This window comes from Apus apus, chromosome 22 (assembly GCF_020740795.1).
Source record: "Apus apus isolate bApuApu2 chromosome 22, bApuApu2.pri.cur, whole genome shotgun sequence".
Taxonomy (NCBI): domain Eukaryota; kingdom Metazoa; phylum Chordata; class Aves; order Apodiformes; family Apodidae; genus Apus; species Apus apus.
The window spans coordinates 4716886-4743720 of NC_067303.1; the positions used below are offsets into that span (position 1 = coordinate 4716886).

The window sequence follows — 26835 nt, forward strand, 5'->3', positions numbered from 1 at the left end:
TAGCTGGGTTGAAAGATACCCACAAGAATGAAGCCACATTAATCATAGAATCACAGAATGGTTTGGGTTGGAAAGGACCTTTAGAGAACATCAGGTTCCAACCTCCCTGCCATGAGCAGGGACACCTCCCACCAGACCAGGCTGCACAAGCCTCATCCAACTGCCCTTGAACACCTCCAGGGAGGAGGCATCAACAACTTCTCTGGGCAACCTGTTCCAGTGCCTTCCTGCCCTCATGGAAAAGAATTTCTTCCTAATATCTAACCTAAATCTCCCCTCTTTCAGTTTAAAACCACTACCCCTTGTACTATCACCACACTCTCTAGTGAAAAGTCCCTCCCTACCTTTCCTGTGGACATTAAGACATATTTCTATTCCTCCAACATGTCTTGCCAAAGGTTCTTTTAAAAACGAACAAGGCTAAGTTGTTCCTCTGCTCCTCAGCATCATGTCTGACTTAATATTTCACCGTCAACTCACCTTGCTACAGATGTTACTACATTTTCAAAACACAGCTCAGCAACACTGATGGATTTATACATTCACGAAGTATTACCAGTTTGTCTGACCTACTGTCTTACACTAAATTTCGTTGTCACTCCTATGATAAATAAGGTCAATATCACTAAAGTACTTAGTTCCAAGAAAGGCAGCTTGTCTTAATTTCGATTTTCCTTCAACTCTTGTTAGCTTGCATCAAATATTAATGAGTGTTTACTGCTCTAGAACCTAATGCAAACACTTCAAACCCAAGACTTCCCTGCTCATCAGAATGAGGGATTTATTAGTTCAAAGCTAAGCAAACAGTCAACCAAAAAGTGTTTTGAGCCCTGCCTTTCCTTCTCTCCTCACCCATGAAGAACCTTGGGTCAAACTGCACCCATTGTGCAGACAACACCCACCCTCATGACCTTTGCAAAGCTTCTACATATTTGTCAGCTACAATAAACTAATTTACAGCTAATATGTCTTTAAACTACCCAGAGACAAAATGCTCCCACTGGCCTCATTTACACCAGGGAAAAATTGTCTCTGCACAGCATATTACAACGAGAGGACCGAGACATCATTACCACGTTGTTGCCTGACCTGTAGAGCATATTATTACCTCTTACTCTTTCACAGCTTCCAATCCAGGTCATTCTATTGGAATTTTACCCACATCGGTGCAAATAACAAGGGCAACAGAAATCTAAATTATTTGAGACTAAAGTAAATATGCAGCTAATTGAACACTTCACCTTACTTGCTTCAAGCCTCCAGGAAGTTTCAATCCTGACATTAACTCCTATTTTAAAAGCATCTATGGAAAGATGATTAACATCTCAGTTTGTCAGAATTTACCAAAAAGATGTGATGCAAACTGAACCATAAATAGAAAAGTTCAAGCTATCTTAGTTATTTATGTGGCCTAAGAAAAACAGAGACCTCTGTGATATGCAAACCTGTTACTTCTCCCCTGAAATGCAGGTCTCAGCTATACAAGACAAGACAAAAGATGCACATAGCACACATTGCACAAGAAGTGAAAAAAGTCACACGAGCATTCCTGGCATGCTTTTCTCCTTCACATTTCATCTTCCCCTTCATCTAAATTACAGGATAAATCCAGAAAGACCAACTGTAAAGTACTGGAGCAGAACACAGGATTAGAATTTCACAGCAAGTTCCTTCTACTATAAAATGGAAGAGAAAAAAACAGTAGTGAAGCCATGGTGCTTGTAAAATGGCTCAGGATTCTGAGAACAGCATGTGAGTCAAATACATTGCTATTTATAGGTCTCTGAATATGTTTGTATTAGTATTTTACTCTTGGGTCTCTCCAAATAAATAAAAGCACAAGAAAAGAAAAAAACAAAACATTTACTCAGGAAATCTACCAGCTGCTAAGAGGTGATGGCAGCAAAATTCCTCAAGATGTGGCAGTGGCACAGAGATAACCCAGCTACCAGAAATATCAAGATCACTTTTAGGATGTTTCCCCACCCCCTTCACTTCCACCAGCTCTTGGTACCTCCTCCTCAGGCACAATGCTGAGAGCTGCCAACTCTCAGGGACTTTGCTGAGAGCAGAGCTTGCAATCACTTGCAGGTTGTTGCTCAGTATTTTAGAGAGTTATGCCTTTATGTCAGAGCCACCTACAGTGCTGCCTGCCTGGAACACCAGCATCTCTCCACAAAGGGAAGTCACCACTTTAGAGCACATCCACTCAGAAAAAAACAACCCAAAGCTTTTTACATATATACTTATATTGTAATGTAAAAATTAAATCCTCCCAGCAGACTTTTCAAGTCCCTTCCAATTCAAACCATTCTATGATTAGCATCTCACAGCCCTTCTACATCAAATCCTGATGACGAGCAAATCCATCCATGAGCAGAAATTACTGCAAAGAGAGGTAAGTCCCTCAGTGCTCTGGTGGCTGTCACTGTATTAAAGCTGTCTCAGTTATGCACCACCAGTATGCACCACTGGCCAGACCATCACTGTGACTGTCCCATACAGAGGCAACATGCTGAATTTTTAGAACACTTCACAATAAAATAAATAAATGGGAAAAAACCAAACAAACAAAAAAACAAACAAACAAAAAAAAACCAACAGAAAACAAACAGTGAAAACTGTATTCAGAAAACCCACCCAAAACACTCAAAGGTGATTTCTTAAGCACCATCAACTAATTTAACATCAACATGCATAAAATGTCAGCTAATCAGAAATCACATCCACTTAGGCTGCAAAAGCTGGCAAGGAGGTTCTGCTAAGATGCTGGTATGTAATTCAGCCTTGGGAAATGGAAAGCAGGTAGTGCTGCCAGTATCTACAGCTCAGGCATCCTTCCTAGCTGTCAAAACCTTTGTTCTTGAGCTAACACACTGAGGCACAGATTTTCACTGCAAGCATATTGAAATGGTCATTTTCACTATTTATATATAAAAGAGCAACTAAGGTTCACAGAGCTGCTATTAAGAGGGGGTGGGGGGGAACCAAACACATACAAGAGAAAAAAAACTCCCCTCCCACCCTTTTCCCAACAGATATTAAAGGAAAAATCCTCTCTCTCTGCTCTGCGTTCAAGGAAGCTATTTTCTCATCTTTCAGGATATTCATGTATCATAGAATAGGAACAAAGACCCTCCGGTATTACCTGTTTCCTCAGACAAAGTCAGCTGGACAGGGAGATCCCAAAGGCCCATTTCCAGGGGCTAGTAGACTGAGACCAAGACCTCTCCAAGGAGCACAACCCACCCCTCTTGGAAGCTTTCTGCTTTTTTTTACGCTTATCTGATATCCATGAGAAGCATCTGCCTGATTGTTTCCCTGACCACTGGAGGCAAGGGAAGAAACTCCACCTCTTCTCTCCCACCTCCTCCCAAGCACCATCAGCTGTGGCCCAAGCTGCACAGCTAATGGACACGCAGGGAACAGCATCCACCTCCAGCCCACAGAGACAGACTGCAACAAGGAAGCATGGATTTCAAGCAAGGATTTTAAGAGAATAAGAAGCCAGGATTTTTAAATTTACCATTTCCAGCTCACTGGAGGGACAGAACAATATATATCTATTATAATAATCTATTTAGTATATACAATACATAGATATGGAAATTCTGTATGTACTTATTTACATGCCTCTGTGTGCATATATATATGTGTGTGTGTATATATATATATAAATGCATGTGATTAAATCAGATCACTGATCACAGCAGCAGCATCACATGAGGCACACGAACAAAGGCTTGGCATCATGCAGGGAGATTTTTTTCCTTCAGTCCACTTCCAGCCCTTCACAGGGTCACTCTATGCCATGAAATGTATTTTGTTTCCAGGCATTTTGAAAACCCCCAAGCACCTGAAAAGCAGAGAGAAAAACAGAGCCTCTATGTTGTTTTAGACAAGGACAGGAAAGAGGGTGAGAATGAAAGCAAGGGAAGTCATCCAGGGGAAGAAACTGGGAGGTCAAAACAGGGGGGCAAAGAGCTTACTGCTCTTACAGCTTCTATGACTGGTCAAGCCCTGGGGAAGAAGGATTGGAGGGTGAAGGGGCTGTTTTCTTTTTCTGCCCCAATAACCTAATTAAGTTTGTGAGCAGTGCTAGCGGGATAGAAATTTCTTCACGCTACGCTGTCTGTTTGTGTTTGATTAATGTAAATCTTCCCAGGGCTCTAACCATGCCCCAGGCAATGTGATGCCTGGCTCTCCATTAACAAGCATCCAAGTTGCCACATCCAGCAGGATGAGGGAGAAAGCAAGCGCTCTATTTGAGCCTTTTGCCACCAAAATATCTATGGGCCTATTAAAAAAAGATGAAACTGCAGCAAACCACTCAATATATGGATCAGTTTTTCTTCTGCACTCCCTCAGTTCTCAGGACAGTTTTCAAGCTACACTCACCACAACTTCTGGGCTACCCAGTCCAATGTGTACTGGTACCAATTACGATGTCCAAGCCACAAGAGCATCAAGACTACAATTACACAGCAGACAGGAAGCCAAAAAAAAAAAAAAATCAACTCCTACCCCTACATCTCCATATTTCTAAGCATGCAGTAATTTCCCAGCCAGAGCCTGGATTTTCCATGCTCCTATCTTTTCCAGTGGTGTGCATTATCATTTTCTAAATCTCATTGGTTGATATTTTGAAACCTTTGCCCAGGTCCTCATTTTCTAGGAATTTCACAAATCAAATAAGAAAATGTCAGCTCTGAGAAAGAAAATGGCAACGGGAAGAAAGCAAAAAATCCCAGGGCTGCTCAGACACTGATTCCTTAGCACCCTCTCCTTACAGAGTCCTGGCATACAGCCTGAAGCACAGAGGGGAAAAAAGAAAAAAAAAAGAAAAAAAAAAAAAAGAACATTTATTTAAAGCAAACATGAAATAACAACAAGCTAAGGAAGCAAAGGAAAATCCTTGCAAGTCACAGAGCAGGGTTTCATACCCAGTTTATTCATGGCTGAGTGAGAATCACGTGCACCAAACAGCCACTGCTAAGGCATAAGGAGGGTGTCAAAACAGAGGTTTAAGCCTGGATTACATTTTAAAATCAAGTATTTCCTAATTCTTCTCCCTAATCCTCCTCATCATTAAGTGAGATGTGGCTGAAGCAATGCAAGCAGGCAAATAAACTTTGCTAAACTACATTTTGCTTAGGACACTTGTTCCATTTCCTTCGGTGCAGAGCACTCTTCCCAACTGCAGCAGCCCAAACAACCACTCCAGCGAGCAGGGCTTGGAATGCATGGTTAGATCCAGATCTGCTCCTCTCCACAGAAATTCACATTCCCAGCTGTGTGCCTCAGCTGAGAGAGTTGGAGTTTTCAGCCTGGAGAAGAGAAGGCTCCAGGGAGACCTTAGAGCACCTTCCAGTGCCTGAAGGGGCTCCAGGAAAGCTGGGGAGGGACTTGGAACAAGGGCAGGGAGGGAGAGGACAAGGGGGAAGGGATGAAAACTGGGAGAGGGAGATTGAGGTGAGACATGAGGAGGGAATTCTGGAGTGTGAGGGTGGTGAGACCCTGGCCCAGGTTGCCCAGGGAAGCTGTGGCTGCCCCATCCCTGGCAGTGTTGAAGGGCAGGTTGGATGGGGCTGGGAGCAGCCTGGGCTGGTGGGAGGTGTCCTGGCCCATGCAGGGAGTTGGATCTGGACGATCTTGAAAGGTCCCTTCCAACCCAACACATTCTATGATATTACCCTACTGCAGGGAATACCACAAGTTTAAGATTTTTAAGTTGCTTTACAGTAATATGTACAGCATCCTAAGCATTACTTCTTATATCCTTGCAAAACCCAAATTCCTCTGGGAAGAGTGCTTGTTTTTTTGAGATGTGCATATAAAATATCTAATTTGAAATCATTCAGGTCACTGAACAAATGGATAATGACTGTGTGATGCCTTTAACTCAGGAGGGACATTTTCAATCTCTTTAAACATAAAATCTCTCTTCCTGGCATCAACACTTGGGAAATGTGTTTGTACCATGCAACAATCTTCAAAGCTTCAGAAGTAGATATTGCAGCTTTTGCTTCACTTTGAAGAATCCAAGGGTTTAAGCACAGGGCACAGCAAAAGTGCTTTGTGAAAACCATTACGAGAATGAACTCCAGCCCAACATTCAATTTGTTCATTTCTGGCTCTGAGGTTTCTTTTACACTGCAAAAACAACCTAGAAGGGACTGGTGTGAGTGACCAGGGTCAGCCCTGCAGATTGCTTCTTTCCTGAAATACTCAATTTCTGAAAGAAATTGCTTTCTAAATCACCAGCCACCTTTGGAAGCCTGTTATGTCCAGACTCTTAGTATCACAACTTAGGTCAAAGTTCTCTCTCTCACTCACGATGGGGAAAGGCACATGAATGACTGATTTTTAACAGGATTATTATCATGAAATCATATCATAGAATGGTATCCAGTATGATCACTACAGAACTCCACAGACTCATGCAAGACTTAACTGTTTTCTGCAGGTTTTTCCTTCTGCACGTAATAAAATTCTAACTTTACAGTATTAATTTATATTTTAGCTACAGCTTTTGGGAAAAAGCAACACAATGCATTCCTTTCAAGTACAAACCAAGGCAGCTGCCAGGAAGCAGTGTAAAAACAAGAAAGATTCAGGAATGGAAGCTTATATCGTGCTTCCTACTCTGATTTCCCAGATTTCCTTCCCTCAGCCACACGACATGAGAAGAAAACAATTTGGAGAGGGGGAAAAAATCGTTGACAAAAAAAAAGCAGGAAAGAGTTTGGTTCAACCAGGTTTTTAAAAGAAATTAAAGATCACTAAGATATGACTGGGATTGTAAATATAGTATCTAAAAATCCACAGATTTCTACAGTCCTGGACAACAGCAGAAAAGGAGGAGAAGAAAAGGAAACACAGGGAAGAGATAGTACTTTCCTCATCTATAAAAAAGGAATCTCTCCTAAGAAGATAGGAAGGATGGTAGAAGAACGAGTAGATAAATCCTCCTCATTGAGCCAGATTCATCCTTTTAGAAAAAATGCAATGAAAAGTAAGACAATTAAGCTAAATGCTACTAAAATATCACACTACAGGTTACAAGCCTGCATCATTCGGGTTGCACTTTCCAGGATTTTCCAGTCTCCATCATTCTTTGTCATGTAACCTCAATTCTGGTCCCTCCTGCCTCCCTCACACCCTATGGATGAAGGAATGTTTTCCTCCTTACCCATACACAAACTACACACCCTGCAAAGAAACACAAAAAGCTCTTCTCCCTGTTCAGTAACAGCATTAGCAGCTCTCAGCTGCTTAGGCTGGGATATGGTAAATATTTATGCAGAATTCACAGACCTTTACCCCAATAAGGAGGCAGGCATGGGAAAAGAGCAGCTTCCCAGAGCTGCACAGGGCGGAAGCGAAGTGGTCCCCAAGGGATGGAGACCACACCCCTGTGAAACACAGCACAGAGCAGCAAGAGCTCCACAGCTGATCACTGCCACTGCTGGCTGGGTTTCTGTAACAGAAGGAGGACAAAGCATCGTGTCCAGAAGAGGAGACAGGCTGAGAGAGTCGGGGTAGCTCAGCCTGCAAGTGATTCCCTTCTACCACACACAGAACTGTGCGGATCTGACCCACAGAGTGGGTCCCTTCACCCTCTGCCTTCACAGATTGCCTTCTTTCCTCAGCTTTTATTGGCTTGAAGGATCAACAACTCCTGTTTGGCTACTCTGGGTATGCTTTACGAAAAACAGAAGACAACTTGATGAACAAACGAGTTCATCTTTCATTTGAGTATCTGACTACGTAAGGGGCAGTGGAAGTTAAAGATGCAAAAGCCTCTTGGGAATTTCTGCAAGTAGACAATTTAAGAAGAGCTTACGTCAGATAAAGTAGTAATTTTACAAAACCACTGCTTCACATACACAAACCCTTCATTATTTCAGCTCCTTAGAAACACGTCTTGAATTATTGGAACCTAGTTTGAAAGACAGGAAACTGAGGTACAGAAACAGGAAATTAAAATTAGATGAACAATTGCTGAAGTAGAAGTACTATCCAAATTACTGACCAGAACTCAGAAATTCTATCAGTATCATAGTTCCTTTTTTAAAAGATTGTTGAGAGAAATTTGTGTGGTACCCTGGAGGGACAGAAACCAAGTCCCACATAGAACATATTTGAGAAGGGAAGTTAAACTGAGTGCTGGCAATGCCCATGCAAGTCAGCCAAAAGACCTGCAAGCTTTCAGATTTCAGAGCATTTTTGATACATGAGAGTTATGAAAATGCTTTTAGGATCCTAGATACCAGATGAGAACTCTGTAAGAAATACCTCCAACTTTCTAAGTACATTAGTGGTCACAGCTGCAAGAGTCACTACGTGAAACTCAAGGGACAGGATCTGTGGAATGCCAGGCAAAATTCAAATTGAAGACTGGCACAGAAGAGACACGAGATAAAATCAAATATAGAACAAGCTCCAGAGAAGTACAACCTGCAAAGGGAAAAGCAAGGATGATTTAGAAATGAGAGAAAATGATAAACTGAGAAGGGTGGGAAAATAGAGGGTAAGAAAACTTAACAGCTCTGTATTGCTCGAGATCCAACCCTATGTATGTATCATGCACCTCACTGTCTGACCATACAAATCCTCCAGCTCTGCTCAGAACAAAAATCACCTTCCAAGCTCCAGCCAGCTGACTGGGAAGCACATATCAGCACAAGTCAGGATTAGGCTAGCAACCTACTTTTACAGAGTCAATCATTACAAGGCTGAACCACATCTGTCTGCTTTTAATGCATGGCTGCATTAACCCTGAGCAAAACGCTGGGTTTAAAAAAAACCCTCTTCAAAAAAGAAAATACTGAAGTCATTAAAACTTCAAGCACCATTGTTAATTGCAAGCATATCCTAATAATAGATATTACTGATGTAAAGAACCTGCTAACCAAAGGAAAAAATGACAGAAGGACTCACCATTTTCTGTTACTGGACAATTAACTACTGCAAGTAATTAAGAATATTCTGGCACAAATATGGAAACTAATTAAAAGCCAGCTGTAAAGTCTGCTAAATCTGTGATGCAATAAAAAACATAGTTATCTATCAAAGCAAAAAGTGAAGGATCCTTTAGAAAAGAGAAGCCTCTTTCAGTCTCTCATTGTCTGGGCTGACTTCTGGAATAGGAAAATAGGATCTATGGAGCTTCATTCAAAAGGTCACACTGTTTCCTTCCTTGATCTTGTGCCGTGAACAATTTTAGAAGGCATTAGACATTTCAGAACAGCCTTTCTAAACAAATTTTGCTTATCCTGTCATTGAATTAAGTTCAACCGATTCCAGTAAGCCTGCTATAGAAAAAAACCTCCCCCAAAACAGCTACAAAATACATTATTTATGCCAGTCACTAAATGGAAATGTGAATTAACACCAAAACAGCAAACTGAACTAAAGAGAGAAACAAGTAATTATTACACAGTTGAAAAGAGAAACAAATAAGAAAAGACACATTCCATTTTCTAAGACAAAACCTACTTTATGTCTAGCAAACTGCTGCATAGTTGCTAAAATTGTGTCATAATTCAAGGAGATCAAAATCCAAGATCAATAACCTGGTTTTAGCATTCAACACCTTGTTGTGGTAAACTGTAGAGCTGGAAATTATCAGCAATAAATAATTTGAGGCCTAAAAAACTCTACTGTTCACTATATAATGAGAATGGGGGTAGGGGTGCCAAGGGCTTGACTTCATCTTTCTCAAGGATTTTAAGCACTTGGTTCTCAATGCACCATGAAATTCATCCCACCCCAGCTTTAGTGTACAATAAATATATATATAGATAAATAATTAAAGGACAGGAACTGCATCAAAATGCTGAGCCCATAAGCAAGTCAGCACTGGCTTTACCATCACCTGTAGCCTTACAACCCCAAATTCTAAAAGCAGGGGGGAAAAAAAACAACCCAAAATGCAAAGTAGCAATACCTGTATTCACAGCCCCAGCCTCTGAAAATGCAGAGATCCATTTCTTTAGTGCACCAGGACATATTTTCATTGTCCCATCACTTCAGTGCAAGAAGGACCATACAACCACCAACATCTAGAGCTTGCAGTGCCTTCCAGACATTGTCCAGGAGCAAATACCAGTTGGAGTTACCACCCCTAGAATTAATTTTATTTCTGAGTCTGTCCTATTGACAATTTCTCCTTTGCCCTCGAGCCAATGCATCATCAACAGTCTTTTCCAGGGCTCTCCATCTCCCCCTTCACAGCAATTATCATGCCTTGAAGCACACCATCAGACCGTGCACGGGGCCAGGAGATGGGCAGGGAGAAAGGGAAGGCTTTGGATCTTGTCAGAAAGCTTTCCCACTGGGACTGCAACAGTGCATCTGCTTCTGACTTGGAAATTCCAAAGCAAGAGCGTTCACACAGCTCGTTATACCAGTGTCATTATGGCAGCACATCTCCTCGAAGAGGCAGGCCAGCACCTCAGAGGGGCACGGTAGCTGATTCATCTGAATGTTTTAATATTTGCTCACCAGCCCAGTCCTGCTGCAGCCTCACGAGGTACTTCCTGCTGTAGCCTCTGGGCAGCACTGCTAAAACCTGGCCCACTTTTAACACAGGAACTGCAGCTGCTATTCAGATGATCATCAAATATACAAAACTAAGTATTATCATTGCCATTTAAGCAGAGCATGCATGCAACTCACCTGCAGAAGCTTTAATATACTTGTTCTTACCAGCTAGACCTGAGAGCCATCCACGCTTGCAAGAAACCACAGCTCCCTCAGTGTTGTATCCAAGCATGCTCCAAATGCCAACATACAGCCCTCCCTCTCCAATTTCCACTCTGCTGCACTAACTGAACATGTTCCCTAACCATTAGCAGTTGTCCACAGCCAAACACCCTCACAGGATTAAACAAAATGTTGTGTTATCACCATAACCAACAGCTGAGTTTAAGTAACTGAGATGGTTCAAGTTACCACATATACAAGAATCTTGGAAATATAAAAACGAAGCACTGCTCACCAGCAAACCAGTAGTACTCAGTGTATTAAGTCACTAATGGAAAGATATTTTCTTTAAATTTGTGAACAGCCCACAGAAAGGCAAATTCTCCCAAGGTCTTTTCTGCCCAAGGTTCTGAAATAGAGTATTTGCAATCAGCCCCACTGCAGCAGGAAACCACCAGGATGCCAACAGCAGTGCTTTAATCCCAAGCAAACATCTCCACGTGATGACAAGGAGAGAGAAGGGGGACAGCAGAGGCAGCTCCCAGCCCTGCAAGACAAAAATCATTTGCTGCTGGGCATGTCTACCTGCCCCTTCTCATGCAGCTCAACTGGGGTGACTGCCACTGAGCAACAGATCCTAGGGCCACGGTGACAGTTAAAGGATTTGTCACTGATAAAGGGCTGCCCCACAGATCTGTTCTTCCTCTGCCAGACTCCCGCAGCCTGACATCTCTATCCAGCATGCACGCAGCTGGAGAGGTAACAAAGAGAGGATTCAGGGCTCATGGACTCTCAGAGCTTGCAGACACCTTCAGGAATGGTACTTGCTTTACTATGACATACAGTAAATGAGCAGGCTCAGGGAAGCTGCCTGCCAGCACCCATACAGCCATGATGATAAAACAAAGAAGAAATTAAAAAATTTTTAAAAAATAAAAAAAAAAAGGGAAAAGGGGCAGGTTCTCTCCATCTGGCTGAATTCCAGCAAGAGCATTTAGATTTGCAGGCTGCCCACAACTCAAACCTGTTGCAAGGATATTTCCTTTTATCCCATTAGTTAGGTTAATGGTTGGATTTGATGATCCTAAAGGTCTTTTCCAACTAGAACGATTCTGTGATTCCTCTCCTTTCAGCTAAGCTTAAATATCTACTTTTGCTTTACATGTCACCCCAGAGCTCCGCTGAGAGAAAGAGCCTCTTCCAGTAAGGCTGATGCTGTCAAAACAAGCCCTGATCAGCAGACAGCAACTCTTCCCCTTCCCCTGGCACCTGCCAGGCAGCATTACTGGAGCTCACAACCAGGCAAGCACGTTTCACACCACCAGGAGAGCTTTTCTGGTCTAAACCAGAGACTACACACCTGGATTGCTTGGGCCAGAGCACAGCCAGACACCCCATCTATACAGAGAGGGAGTCAAAAACATGGGTGAGCAGGTGCAGAGAGTGAAAAACATGGTTAATGTCTCTCTGACGAGTTCAAAACCTGATAATAAGTCTCCTAAAAGGAAAAGGGAGAGGAGGTCAAGCCTTGGTGTGCAACACATACAGCTGAAGTTGCACTGGTTAACATCCAAAGTAAACAACACTCCAGCATTTAAAGTTATCATCAACATTCCTACATCCTTCCACACAAAAGTATGCTTGCCTTCCCCCTGCCCAAAGTATTACAGAGTTTCATTCTCACAACAGTTCCCATAATGTGAGTAGGCTGAGCATTGTACATAACTTCTGAGACCTGAGATATCTGAGGGTAAAACTCGGGGCTTTCAAAACTACTCAAAAGGCTGCACTGCTTGGCAACATCTCCCTCACTAACTGTTGAGGATCCAACTCACACATCAAACACCTGCCACTGGAGCAACTAGACCAGATAGAGAGCAAAATTCTTCTAGATCACGTACCCATTTCTGAACTACTATAAGTTAATTTCTTTTCATGCTGAAGGTTCCATTATAACTCATCTGTGACAAAGGTACATTTTACCAGTGCCCTACAGACTTTTGACACCTCCTTCCAACCAAGAAATCCCACAACAATTGCAAATGGCTCTCTCTGCAGTATTCCCACATCACCTTCACCAGCCAAAATGATTGAGCTTGTTGCTTTGCTGAGATCAGATCTGCACCCACATGAACCACTTCCGCTGCTGAAACCGCAGGGACGTCGCAGGGCAAACCACAACCTATCATCTTCTGTCTCTCAACAGACAGCAGGAACAAATTGCCAGCTTGAGAGCTGCAGTTCATCACTCTGAGATCTCTAAACTAAGATCTTTTATCCTTGACACTTCAGAATTTCTGGTAAACCATCATTCGCCCTCACATCTAGGGAGTTCCCATCACAAATCTGTCCCCTTCTATGATGGCTCTGGATACTTTTTCCAAGTTGTTATGATGCTGCCTACCAAAGTCTGGCTGTGTAGCAGTGGGAGAAATCACTCTCTCAACATCAGAAATCATCTGAGAACTGCAGCTTACTTTTGGCTGGAGTCACTGCCTAATTTGGGACATCAAATAAGCATAATTTTTCAGAGGGTGGGAAAAGCCATCCCATCGACACAGAGCAGAGAACTGCATTGTTTTCTTGCTTGCAAGCACCAACTCTAAAAGCCACTGAACAAAAGGGCAGGAATTATAATCACCATGGCTCAAACACTGTCACAGGGGACTTGCTGTCACTCAAATCAGAGCAAAATTTTAGAAGCCAACAGCTGAAAGAGTTTTGTGGTGCTGAACAGTATCCACATGGTCTCCTCGAGACAGAGGTGGTACTCCCAGCCACCAAACACTTTGGTCCTCCACAGAAAACTCCACACAGGGCTCTTGGCCTTCCAGCAGCAGATGTTGGTGCTTTATGGCTGACGTGAGCCTCCAGAGTGCAGCAGCAGGCAGGAAACCTCTCTCCTATCTGGCCGTTGCCACCACCTTTCCCATTTCTCTCCCTCTCACTCATTTCCTATCGCTTTTCTCATGTCTTACATTGCAGCTTTTTCCTATTTCCTTTTTCTCCTCGCTCATCATAGCTTCCCTCCTTCAATTCTCTTCTTTACCCAACACTTTTCTGGTAGCTTTGATCTCAGTCCCTGCTCATCAGAATATTCCTGTGCAGCTGGGCACAACTGAGGCAAACAGTGATGGTGCCTCCGTGCCACAGGAGTCCTGAGAGGAGACGCCTTGTCTGATGTGCTGCCAATAAGCTACACTAACAGCCACTATCATAACAGGGTAGAAAGACTTTCAAGCAGCCATCAGATACTTTAGGTAGGCCTGCAGGTTGAAGCTTGCATGTTTATGGGAGTGGTGGACTCAGAATCTTGTACCTGTCTCCAATCAGTCTAGTGCTTTATTAAAAAGATGGGTCTTTTCCTCCAGACTGAGAAACGCTTGCTCAGGTCAATTCAAGTACAACCTCAGATTTCCAACCCCCTTCCAGCACTCCAGCTCACTCAGGAGTCCATAAAAGAGTATCTAGCTCTTCACAGATTACTGGTTCATCCTGGGAAACCACCCAAACTCTTGGTAAAATGACTGCCTGTGATACCAGAGGCCAGGCTCACAGTCTACAAATAAATTCAAGATCAGCCTCTCACATCAATCCCAAGAGTTGTGCTGCTACTCAGGATTTCAAGAACTTGGATAAAATTAAGATTTCCAACAGTATCTCTGAACACTTCCAATACCTATTCCAAGAGCTCAGGAGCAGATGTCATTGCATACACATTTCTTGTGCCAACTGAGAGTAAACAAGAACTCACAGAACCCGGGGATACTCCCTTACGTTTCCAGCATCAACAGCGCAACTTCTTTAACAACTGAGACCCAAATGCCACTGCCAGGAAAGCACCCACTGTTAGCAGGACATCTGACAGTATCCAAGAAATGAACATGACAACGATTCAGAGGGATTACAATCCAATTATTCCAAGCACAAGAACTCACGTGCTGTGCCTTAGGATCTTTTCCACTCCATGGATTCAGCCCCAGGAAGGACAACAATCATCTGCTCTTCCAGTGCCAGAGCAATTTAAGGAAGCACCTTACCAACTGACATCACAGAGCCGAGAAGCTTCAGTGTTGTCAAAACAAAGCTTAAAATAGCCACAAAGATAATACTTAGGCCTTTGCCAACAAATGTAAACAGCTAGGTTTCTTATTTACCAGCAGGCTTTGCTAAGTGGTGCATCTGTGCAAGAAAGTATTCCTGCCCATTGGTCTCAGAAGTCAAACAGACACAACACTGAAAATACCCCAGGAAAGGATGCAGAGTAATAACAAAGCCCAAGTGATGTTCAGTAGAGTGTTTGGGAATGTTACAGTCTGAACATTGTTTGTTTTGCTTTTACTATTTATACTTATGCTTACATTTGAAACGTAAGGACACTGCTTTTTCCTGTCATTTTTAATATATTTATTTTAAAATGTTTTCTTTTAAAAGAAAAATGAGTAAAACTTATTTCTTCCTGTCTTTTTCTAAGCGAGCTGTTCCTATTTTGTGTGTATCCTGCCTTGTATTTCATCCCTCGGACATTCTTAATCAAACACTGTATGTTTTACATCCCTTTTCATTTTACTAATTACTTTGCTGCTGCTTCCCTTGTCCTTATTTTGAGCCCTCTCTTCTGATGTTGAGACACTATCTACATCCAGGCTCCTGACCCTTCGTTTAATCAAGCTGAGACATGAACTAACACTTCTATTCTTTAAACCCAGCAATTATCCAGCACAGGGCCACAGAGCAGAACACATACCAGAAAAGATGCATTCAAGTCTATTTTCTCTTAGTACTATTAACATCTCTTGCACAGGAAAGATCTAGTTATCTCAAAGTAGATAAAATATCCAGACTAGAGTGTAAGAAGGGAGAGTGCTTAGACAGAGGAATATTTGCAGAGCCTTAGGAATGCTGCAAGAAGCATTTTTATTAGCATCTCAGATCACCCAGTCTAGAAACTCAAGGATAATACAAATGCAATCAATTAGTAAGTCTCCTACTGCTAATTTTCAGAGAGAAAGAAGAGGTATTCAATGAGAAACATGGAGGATAAAAGCCTTGAGAGCAAGAGCCTAAGCTTATCTTTCAAGCAGCACAGCCAACATACCTCCCCAGTGACCCAGAAGGACCACCGAGAGGTTTAAGTGGAGAATTCAGTCTCCAGACCAAGGCAAACACTGCTCCTCATTTGAGGCACTTTGCATAACTACAAGCTACAGCACCGGGCTGGCCAGGGTGGGGGTTGATGGTTGCAAGAGGCAAACAATGCTACCCAGAACACTGTGGAAAAAACAGGAAAAACAGTTCATGTCAAAAATCCTGTTGACGATGCTTCCTGAGAAAGCAGGGAAACAGCAGCAGGCACTGACACTACTCGCTGCACAGGAGTCACACAGAATGCTGAAGACACAAATTCACCAGGAGACCCTCCCCCCTTCTGGAAAGCATCAAAAGATCTTGGGATACAGTCAGGAAATATGTAAACTAACTGGTACAGGTGTCTGCACCACTTTCCCCGGGCAATTACAGGAATGCTCTACACTACCTTCAGATGGACTGCCAAGTAAACTTCAATGCCTAAATCGCTGCTTTTACAATGTGATCCAGAAGAGTTCTGAGGGTAAACACAAGACTCCTTTGATTTCCAGGACTGCAGTCAATGCTGCCAGCCTCAAGGACCTCCTCCTCAAGGACTAAGAAACTTTTCCTCCTATATGGGTCACGCTCATCAATCCAGAAGTAATTTTATAAAGATGGGCCTGAGAAGATCACAAATGGACACCCACAAAGCCCAGCAGTGACCTCAGGAACTCCTGCTCCAAGGGTAAGATCCACATTTCTCCTCAGACATCTCCCAAGAGGCCAGCAGCAGGCATTAACAAAACAGAACAGTGATCTTAAAGCACTGCCCTGTGCAAACAATTTTCCACAGGAAGAAAGGGGAGTGGCCCAACACAGCGAGGACAATCCAGCCATGACAGCCATTAGCTGTGTCAATGCTCTACCAGCACTCACACACTGCCCTGATCCCTGAGGGAACAGGCTGATTCAGGCTGGAAAAGTCAGAGAGGTCCCTCTATCTTGCAGCAGGGTTTATACGCTTGATGTTTACCCAGGCCCTGTCGATATTACTGTGACAAGAACAGCATTTGAAGAGCTCAGGTTATCAGAAGGCCCTTTCTCCAGACTTTTCATGCAATCCCTCCTATCCTGTAGGCTTTCCAAAACTAGCCTTGGTGAATATTTTTTTGCTGTTAAGAGTCCCTGATTCTTGTGGATCTGGATAAGATTTTTTAAAAGCTAAAACTGAAGTAGCCCACACCCCACCACTGTTACTAGTCTATCCATAGATAGGTGGACTAACTAAACACTAATAAATGCCATAACAGGAGTTATGTGCACAGGGAGAATCACACAATTGAGCTAACAGATGAAATATCATTCCTGCCTCCACCCAAATAATCACGACGCCCACAGCTCTATTCAAAACTAGAAAATCAAGCTCACCTCAACTTCAGTCTCCAGCAAAAACCTTAATAAACTATTCAGCATGAACTGGGAGCATTTGCTTCCTAGCCAATGGTAAACATCACAGACAGCACTCTCTTCTGACAACTTCAGTAAAAGCAAAATAGAACATGAATTTATGCACAGACTATGTCAGCTACTAATTTGCAAACATAATGAAGGCCCAAGGATGGAAAGCAGAAAACAACTTGCCTGGATGGCAATTACACTTTCTAGTCCGTAGGAAACAGATGTTATGCTGCAGTTTACTGTCCATAAATATCAGATGTTTCAAACTCTACTAATTAAATAAATGCATGATAATAATATCTAGCTACTCAATAACATGAGGCATGACTTCCTATGAAGTTCTTACCCTGATGGAAAAAAATAAAAACCTTTTCCCACCACACAGTTCAAGAAGCCCCAGTTACTACAGGGACTACCAAACAGCCAAAGACAGGGAAAGTGCATCTGAGCAGATAAGAAACAATTAGGGTTTATTTTAGTACCAAGACAGGAGCCAATCAGCAATTAAAACCTCTCAAGGGTAATAACGTGTCAATTCTACCCCTCCTGTTTTCCAATCATAGCAACAGAAACTACAGCACTGTTATAAATAAAACTCATTTGCAAGCAACTGCACGAGCAGAGTTATCAGTTCCTCAAGAAGGTACTGCAAAAGCAGCAAGGGCCTCTGCTCTTTTATTATGCTTTAATAAACAGAAACATAAAGCAAGTTCTGTAGCCGTGCAGTTGCTCAACTCTGCAGTGTGTTTGGAATGGTTACAGGAAGAAAAATACAGTTAACTATGAGACAGGAAAAAAAAAATTAATGGCGTTTGAATGTTTCTTTAGTGCCACAACAGGATACAGCAGAGTTCTGATCATCCTTTAGTGGCCAACCAGAGCCTGCAAATGGCCGAATTTCATCCCGGCCCCAGTGTGTCCTTGCAAAGAATAAAAGCCTTATCTGGCTCAGCCATGTGTCGCCGGCCACAAACGGCAGAGAGAGCAACGCCCAGAGGCGGCTGCCCTGCGGCGGGGCCGGGACAGCGCTGGGGCCAGCACGCAGCAGCTGCAGCCCCACAGAAGAACCAGGGAAAGATCTCTAACACACCCTAACCCAAGCACCTCCCACCAACAGGGTCCCCCAGTCAGCCTTAGATTGTCCCTGCAGTCCAATCTCTTCTTAAAACCATCACACTGACAGCCCAAAAAGGCGTCCAGTGAGCAAAATGCAAGCTAGGACTAGGAAGGAATTGGAGGAAGAACAAAACCCATTTTCAGGCTAAAAGGTGTGGGAAACCTCACCTCAGTGCAGAGCTGCATGAAGAGAAGCAGGCACCTTGTCATTCACCTGACTCCTCAAAGGAGAGGATTCTTCCTCTTTACTTGGCTCTTGTGAGACCCCACCTGGAGCAATGTCCAGATCTGGAGCCCTCAACATCAGGACGTGGAGCTCTGGAGAGAGTCCAGAGGAGGCCACAGAGATGATCAGAGACTGGAGCAGCTCTGCTCTGGAGACAGGCTGAGAGAGCTGGGGGGTTCAGCCTGGAGAAAAGAAGGCTCCAGGGAGACCTTAGAGCAGCTTCCAGTGCCTGAAGGGGCTCCAGGAAAGCTGGGGAGGGGCTTGGGACAAGGGCAGGGAGGGAGAGGACAAGGGGGAAGGGATGAAAACTGGAAGAGGGAGATTGAGGTGAGACATGAGGAGGAAATTCTTTGGTGTGAGGGTGGTGAGACCCTGGCCCAGGCTGTCCAGGGAAGCTGTGGCTGCCCCATCCCTGGCAGTGTTGAAGGGCAGGTTGGATGGGGCTTGGAGCAGCCTGGGCTGGCGGGAGGTGTCCCTGCCCATGCAGAGGGCTGGATCTAGATGATCTGTAAGGTCCCTTCCAAATCAAACCATTCCACGATTCTATGATTTTAGACAACTACTTTAGGATAAGAAATTATTATTTTAGACAACTACTTTAGAATAAAAAATGGTCCCCTAAATCTGCCTGTTTTCTTCCACGAGCTATAACTCTAGACCAACAGCTCAGATAAAGATGTCCACCCCAAAGACTTATTAAGTTAAGCAAGATAAATGCCACCTTAGGAGGCCTCTAAACAAATCCAGCACAGCTAAGAGAGGATTAAATTAAGAGGGTGTAAATGTTTACAAACACAAAGTGGCAGAGCAATAAGGCTGAAGAGGAATTGTTTGATATGGTCCATTGGGCACCAGGATTATGAAAAGAAGCAGCTGACAAAGTAAACGAATACCCTAAAAGAAAGAAGGGGAAGTAAATGTCACTGCTTATATATGTCTAAATCCCATTTTTTTTTTTTCTGGTAAAAACCTTTACACATTTCTGCAGATGCTGATTGGGAATGGCAAATATCAGGTAATCCCTCAGTAGCTCTGCTGAACAATCATTATAATCTCAGAAGTCTTAACATCTGTTCTTTTTGTTAAATACCTGGTATGCCTCCCACTCCCCCAGCCACTCACTCTCCTCCAGTCCCAAAACACTGCAGGAAGAAGCTGCAAGAAAATGATCCTGCTTCCTGAGCCAGCTGGATAACAGAATCCAACCCACGGATGAAGTATAACCATGATCAACACCCACTGGATCAAGGTTTGGTCCACAGAGAAAATTATCCCAGACACACGAGTTATGAACTGGCATGACTGTATGTCAGCATAGTCTCAGATACTAAAATCCATTGCAAGTTCTGGGGAAAAAGAAGAAAACACCATGAGAGAGAAAAATTAAAAACAAAAGGAAGCTTAATGAAAACATCATTTATCCTACTGGCTGCAGAACATCACTAGAAATGGCCATGCATACATTCCTTCTGTAGATTTTAATGCCATACATGACATCAGTAAGAATGTAAAAGTCAGAAAACATGGAAAGGATGGGATAAGTGCAACCTGGAGAAGGGAGATGTCAAACAGCTATCCAAACACATGGCATGATTGCCATCTTGAACTGAGGGGATACACAAGGAAGCATTTGCTGTCTGTAACAGGGACTTCAGCAGCTCTCCATATGTAACACACAAAACTGTAAAGCTGATGTGCATCAGAAAGCAGCCCTATGCTCCCCTATTATATTCACAATGCTATTTAGCATAGATGGAAGCTGGGGTTTCTGTTCTAAGGCAGTTCCAAACACAACCCCACCAAGGAAGGTCACTGAGCATTGAACACGTCATATGATTTATACCTTGCAGACTTAATGACACTGGAAGCATGGAGTTTATTTTTATTGCACCTGATTTACACTCCAAGCTGAAGAGCCAAATTTAAAGGGGCAACAGAGACTTTTTGGGCCTACTGGGAAAACAAGCTTTCCACCAGCAGACTGCTAGGACCACAGGGACCATCACTAAACCCTCTACTGGAATGCTTCAACTCCCAGGGCTGTGGAGACAGCTGCTAACCTGACATTAAAAGTCTTTTGAACCACAACCTTAATGGAACACCAAACAGAAACATCCTCCTGACATGACTGAAAGCAAAAGGAAATGAGACATTTTTTTTGTCTCTGCTACGTTTTCAATTTGGCTGCTGCAATTCAATAATGGAAAGTATTTTGTTTTACTAACAAGCAAATTAAATTCCCTGTCCTCATGCTTTCCCTTCCCATGCATTAGTCAAATGCTTCTTGGAGGAAAATCCTGTCATTCCTTTTGCAACCTGCCATAAGAAATACACTTTCAAGCATGTACAAAATGCCTCCAAAGCCACTGAGGAGCCACCTTCTTTTTCCTGTCACTCTTGTCTGGTACAGAAGAAAAATTTCCTGCAGCTCCAATTTAACACATGCATGGCAACAGAGGAAAACATTTAAAGAGTTTTCTTCTGTCACCTATTGTGCTAGCACAAACACACACAACTCATTTGAATGACTCCATGAGAAGCACAGGCACCAACACAGACTGCACCTGGTTCTGAGCCCTTTCCTCATGACAAGGCCTAAGTAGAAGTAAGAACTACACCTGCTTTTTCCTGCCCACACCTAGAGTCTAAAAAAAGTGATCTCAGGCACCCCAAATCATCATCTCTCTGTCCCAGCTCTGGCTTTGTGCCAGAACTGCTTGTATTGGTCCTAAAGGCCCGAGGAGAGAGGCCCCTGTCACAAACATTCATGCCCTAACCGCCAGATCTGCACAAATAAAGGAGAATCTAATAAAAAGCATAATGAAAGAGAAGGTTTTTTTCAACTTTCAAGTGCTTCCTGTCATCAAAACAACCTGAAGCACAGGTTTCCTCCATATTTTTTTTACTTCTCACAATAGAAAATACTTTTTCTCCCTGGCTCTGAAGCATCCCAGAACAAGTGAGACAACCTCAGACTGGTAATGAAACAGACATGGCAGCACCTGCAGAGAAGCCCAGAGGGCTGAGCAGGTACCGAAAGCAAGGAACAGATTGCTGCTAAGGTCGTGGAGACACCAGCACACATTCCTGCTCAACTATCAACTATCCCTCCTGCCCTCACCTGAAGTGACCTCTCTTTGCAAAGCTACAATGCTTGACCTAACCAGAACGCACGTGGATTCTCTGTGGAGGTTTTTGAGCTTAGATTGGAGTTGTATCCTAAACTCTTATCACTTTTCCTGGCAGAAATAATTCCCTCTTGGTGTTCATCCCAGCACCAACACGTCTTGGAAGCTGAATAACAAATCCCTGGTTCTCCCAAAGTCAGCCTAGCAGGCTTGAAAGCTGTTGGACTTGAAATACACTCCAGTTTCAAAGTGAACCCAGTTGCCCTGACAGTCAGCCACTCCAGGTACGTACCAATCACCAGAAACTCGGATTTAATCCCTTCATTGAAGCCACAACACAAAGCAACGAGCTCCGGGAAGACTTCAGAAAAGAGAGAAAAAAAATAACAATCTCATTTTATACTGACCTGTCCGTGATTGTGGACTGTGTGCCACTCATTGGAGCCTTTGGCAAGAAGTCGTATTATCCAATTTACATTTTACTATTACTGCGGGAACATGAACGAGGCTTTGGCCCCCACATGCACCGAGGTTCAGGATCCAGCCTTGCTCCAGAAGAGGCATGCACGGAGGACAAACTCAGTTCAAACGCAGGAAAAAACACAAAAAACAAAACAAACCCCAACACAACAGTATCAAAACAAATCCAAACCAACTCCAAAAAAAACTCTTCTTGCAGTCGCCCGGAATATCCAGATCACGGGAGCCGGGGGGGGGGGGGGGGGGGGATGTTCAGGAAAAGCTCCCAACAACAAGAAGACAGAAAAAAAAAAAGGGAAAAACAAGCAAACGAGCTGTTCGCCGAAGAAGGGGGGGGGGGGGAAGAGAAGATCTCCCGAAGCCCCCGATCCGCCGCGGTGCGGAGCTCCAGCAGGCCGGCCGGGGAAGGCAGGGGAGCAGGGAGCGGGCCCGGCTGCTGGCGGGGCTCCCCGCACCGCCCCGCCGGGCTCCGGGCACGGAGGATTTCCCGCCGCGGGGGGGTCCCCGCCGCTCCTCACGGGCTCCGGGCCTCGGGGGGCGGGCGGCTGGCCCCGCCGGCTGCCGCTGTCCCGAGGGCCGCGGGGCCCATGTCCCGCCCCGACCCCCGCCCGAATGGCCCGCAGGGGGGGTCGGGCAGGGCGGCCGCCCCCGCCGCTTCTCGCTGCCGCTTGTTTTGTTGTTTGTTTTTTTTTCTTTAGGCCCGCAGGTCCATGCCCCAGCTCCTCCTGCTTCGGGCCGGGCTAGAGCGGGGCTGGCGGCCCCGGGTTGGAGGGAGGGGGGGGGTTCTCGGTCGGTCCCGCCGCGGCGCTGGGCCCTGCTCGCCCCTGGCCCGCTGCGGGGCCGAGTCCCGCGGGGCGCCCGCTCCTCGCGACGCTGCGCTTCGCTCTTCCCGGGCCGGGGCCGGCGGCGGCGCGTCCCAGCGGAGCCTGAACCGAACCGAGCCGAGCCGAACCGAGCCGAACCGAGCCGGGCCGAGCCGAGCCGGGCCGGGCGGGGCCGCCCCGCTCCCGTCCCTCCCCCGCGCTCCCGGGGGGGCTCGTACCTCCGCGCCGCCTCACGCCGTTCTCCCCCCCCCCCGCCCCTCGCACCGTATCCTTCCGCCGCCCCGCCCGCCAGAGCCCTCCGCCGCCGGGGCGGTGCAACCGCCCGCCCCTTCCCCCCGGGCAGCCCGGGCGGGCGTTGGGGGGCCCGGGGTGCTTCTCTTTCCCTATCCGAGCAAGGAAGGGGTTTCTCCTCATCCTACCAGGGACCCTTGCCCCTCTCAATGCTCCTCATGCCGTCCTTTTTCCCCGGGGTTCGCCCGCCCCGCCGCTCCGGCATTCCCGGCATCCAGGGGGTCTCTGTGCCCCCCTAATCCCGGCTGCGGGGGGGGATGGAGGGTGCCAGGCAGGCTTCTCCCACCATCCCGGGACAGCCTTTCCCATTCCTTTCCCATCACAATAACAGCCGCTCCCCCTCTGGCGTGCGGGAAGAGCTTCCCCTTCTCCCTTCCCCATCCCTCCCGCGGCTCCATCTCCTCCCTGTTTTTCCCGTGTCACAAGCAAGGGAAGGCTTTCTGCCTCCACCTGCGCCTGGAAAACACGACAGCCGAGAAACTGAACCGAAAGAAAACGAATAACCAAGTCAAGCAGGGAGGTGACACTCAATTCTGGATTCCCACCCCCCCCCCCAGGGTTGACTCACAGGGCCTTTCCCAGCTCACATTCCCTGCATTCCCGAGAGGAATTTTTCTCACAGGTGAAAGTCAAGGAAAATCCAAGAGCAGAACCAGATCTGATCCCTGCCTCTGCAAACACCGGCCTTCCAGAAATACTGCAGCCCAGGGCCTGTTCCTGCTCTTCTTTTACTGGAAAAACGCCTCCCTCCAATATGGAAAAGCAAGCAACAGACTGTATGTTTACCAGATCTACCCAAACCAAAACACCAGGACGTTTCACGTTTCGACACGTGTGGGTTTCCCCTCTCCTCAGACTCTGCTCTCCTTGCTGGAACTGCCAGAACTCCCTGCCATTCGTGCCACAGAAAACACCTCTGGCTGGACTCTACATCCATTTGAACAGCAGAGCCTGTTTGTGACCATGCACAGCACCAAGCAAACTGTCACAGAACAGAAGCCAAGCTCTAGGTGTATCACCCCATCCCAAAATCTTGTTGCCAACAGAAAGGGATAAATCAGATTCCAGCTAGGCGCTCTTTTCCTCAGTCACCAAGGAATAATGTCCATCTACTAGAAGCTCAGGAGCTTTCCGTGCTGCTGTGTCTTGTGTTGCCAGGAATTAAGGTTAATGAGCACCACAGAAGTGGAATGAAAAGCAGGATGGCCCCTTTGCTGGGGAGGGCAGGCATTATTACCTGGCCTCCCAGTTCAGAAGGACTCATGGATCATCAGTCCTTCCTCCCAGATGCCAAAAAAAAATATCCAAGTTATGTGGGACACCATCCTTCTTCCCTCTAATTAGTCTTACCTTGATACACTTCTTCAAAGGCCCAGAGACTCAGAAAGAGCCTGGAAAAGAGGCTCCTGGAAAATCAGGAGCAAATACATCATGAAGCACGAAGCTTTACCCAGGTCCCTGCAGCTCCACAACATCCAGCTTTTCCCTCCTTGGAGCAAAGTGAGCAGGAATCAGGAAGCCCAGAGATTTCTGCTAGTCTGAAGAATTTGTTGTTTTGAAGAAGTTCAGCCCAAAGAGGGGAAGCATGGGATGAAATCATTTTCTAGATGATACTTGACATCTCTACACAGGACACGTACACTTCCTCTTTTGGTTTCCTTTTGAGGAAGATAAGAGGCTGGAGAGAAAAGAGAAAAAATAGGGAGGGGAATGCAAGAGATGCAGGCAGAGCTGCCTCTCATTCTGCAGCTGTGTGCAGCACATTGGTCAGTGGCAATGGAGTGAGGGAATATCTCCATCTATATTTCTTATCTCTCTCTTTATTGCATCTTCTCTGCAATAAATCCCTCCCTGCTTTTAACTTAGGGAACAGAGAGTACTGTGCCCTGAGAGAGGAAGGCTCCCAGGAGACCTTCTGTTTCATGGCAGGCCCAGCATTTGCATATGCAGCCTCAATGCTTTTTTATTGCTTTAATTATATTTTATTGGGCATGATAACGTCATGACAATAACAATTAGCTGGAGGAAACCCTGAAAACAATGTAAGAAGGAGGAGGAAACTTATCCCCTGCAGCAGTAAATTGATGTAAGATTCAGTGGAGTGACAGTGATTAAATTTGCCAAAAGATTTGCTCAGTATTGTCAAAAGAACCATCACACAAAACTGTATCAGTGACAAAAAGGAAACATAAAACCTTTATGCCACACAGATCAGTAGATTAACTCTTGCTCATAACGAGCTGCATTCACATTTCACTGTTTAATACAACAATTAAGGAGTGAAAGCACTAATAAAGCAATTCAAAAGTAGGCTGTGAAACCATAACTGCTGCTCTTTTCTGCAATTACTGATTTTCGGGGGGGGAGCTGATTGCTTACTCACATTGATAGAGATGCTTATTTATCATGCTTCATCCCGGGCAGCTTCACAATGTGGAATCAGGGTGGGGAAATCAATAAGCAATTACACTGTGTGGCACCAATTACATAGATTTTTCTTTTTTGGCAGCTCTGGAGTCGTCACTGAATTTACATCCAGTACCCAGCTACAGACACAGATGCTACAAGTGCAAACTGCTTATTAACCTCACCAGTCCATCTCTCCAGGTCAAACCACCAGCACCCCAAACTAGTTTTTATAATCCAGAACTAAGAGGTCCGAGTGAAGAGGACCCTGATGTGAACAAAGTTGACTCCTGTGAAGTATAACTCCTTATCTTTTATTTTATTTCTAATTTGAAGGACAGGGTGGCACCAAAAGGACAGATCCTTGGAGGTGCCTTACACCGGACTCATGAAAGGGCAGGATTATGGAGAAAGCTTTCGCTGAGGACCTTTCTGAAAAAGAAAAGCAACAAACAAGCAAAACAACCAAAACCCCAGGTTTCCAGCCTCCAGCCGAAGCTCCCTGAGGAGCTGTCGCCATCTGCTGGAAAAATCTCGTATGGCAGCTCCCCTGGCAGGTGGAATTCCGAGGAATTTCACACCTCGGTCCCCTCCTGAAACAAGGATTTCCAGGCGCTGTCAGCTTTGGGGGGCTCTGTTGGCTTCTGGTCTGGCCAGGGTCTCCTCCCCTGTAGGCTCAGCTGAAACACAGGCAGGGAACCAGCCAAAGGTGATATTTTTATTACTCCCTGGTGCCAGATTTCACAGAATCACAGAATCCTAGGGGTTGGAAAGGACCTGGAAAGATCACCCAGTCCAACCCCCCTGCCAGAGCAGGGTCACCCAGAGCACATCACACAGGAACGTGTCCAGGGGGGTTTGAATGTCTCCAGTGAAGGAGACTCCACAGCCTCTCTGGGCAGCCTGTCCCAGGGCTCTGTCACTCACAGGAAAGAAGTTCTTCCTGATATTCACATGGAACCTCCTATGCTCCAGTTTGCACCCATTGCCCCTTGTCCTGTCACTGGTCATAACTGAAAAAAAGCCTGGCTCCATCATCCTGACACTCCCCCTTTAAATATTTGTAAACATGGTTGAGGTCACCCCTCAGTCTCCTTTTCTCCAAACTAAAGAGACCCAACTCCCT

At 45.1% G+C, this 26835-nt stretch overlaps 1 protein-coding gene across 2 annotated transcripts in view; it reads right to left on the reverse strand.

Moving 5' to 3' along the window:
- ARHGEF12 (Rho guanine nucleotide exchange factor 12) overlaps window positions 1–23251 on the reverse strand; it is a 77566-nt gene extending 54315 nt beyond the window's left edge. For both annotated transcript variants that reach the window (XM_051638643.1, XM_051638642.1), the window contains exon 1: window positions 22116–23251. In XM_051638643.1, coding sequence (XP_051494603.1) covers window positions 22116–22147 — 32 coding nt within the window. In that variant the 5' untranslated portion in view covers window positions 22148–23251. The remainder of the gene's footprint in view (window positions 1–22115) is intronic.
- Between the last annotated feature and the right edge of the window lie 3584 nt (window positions 23252–26835).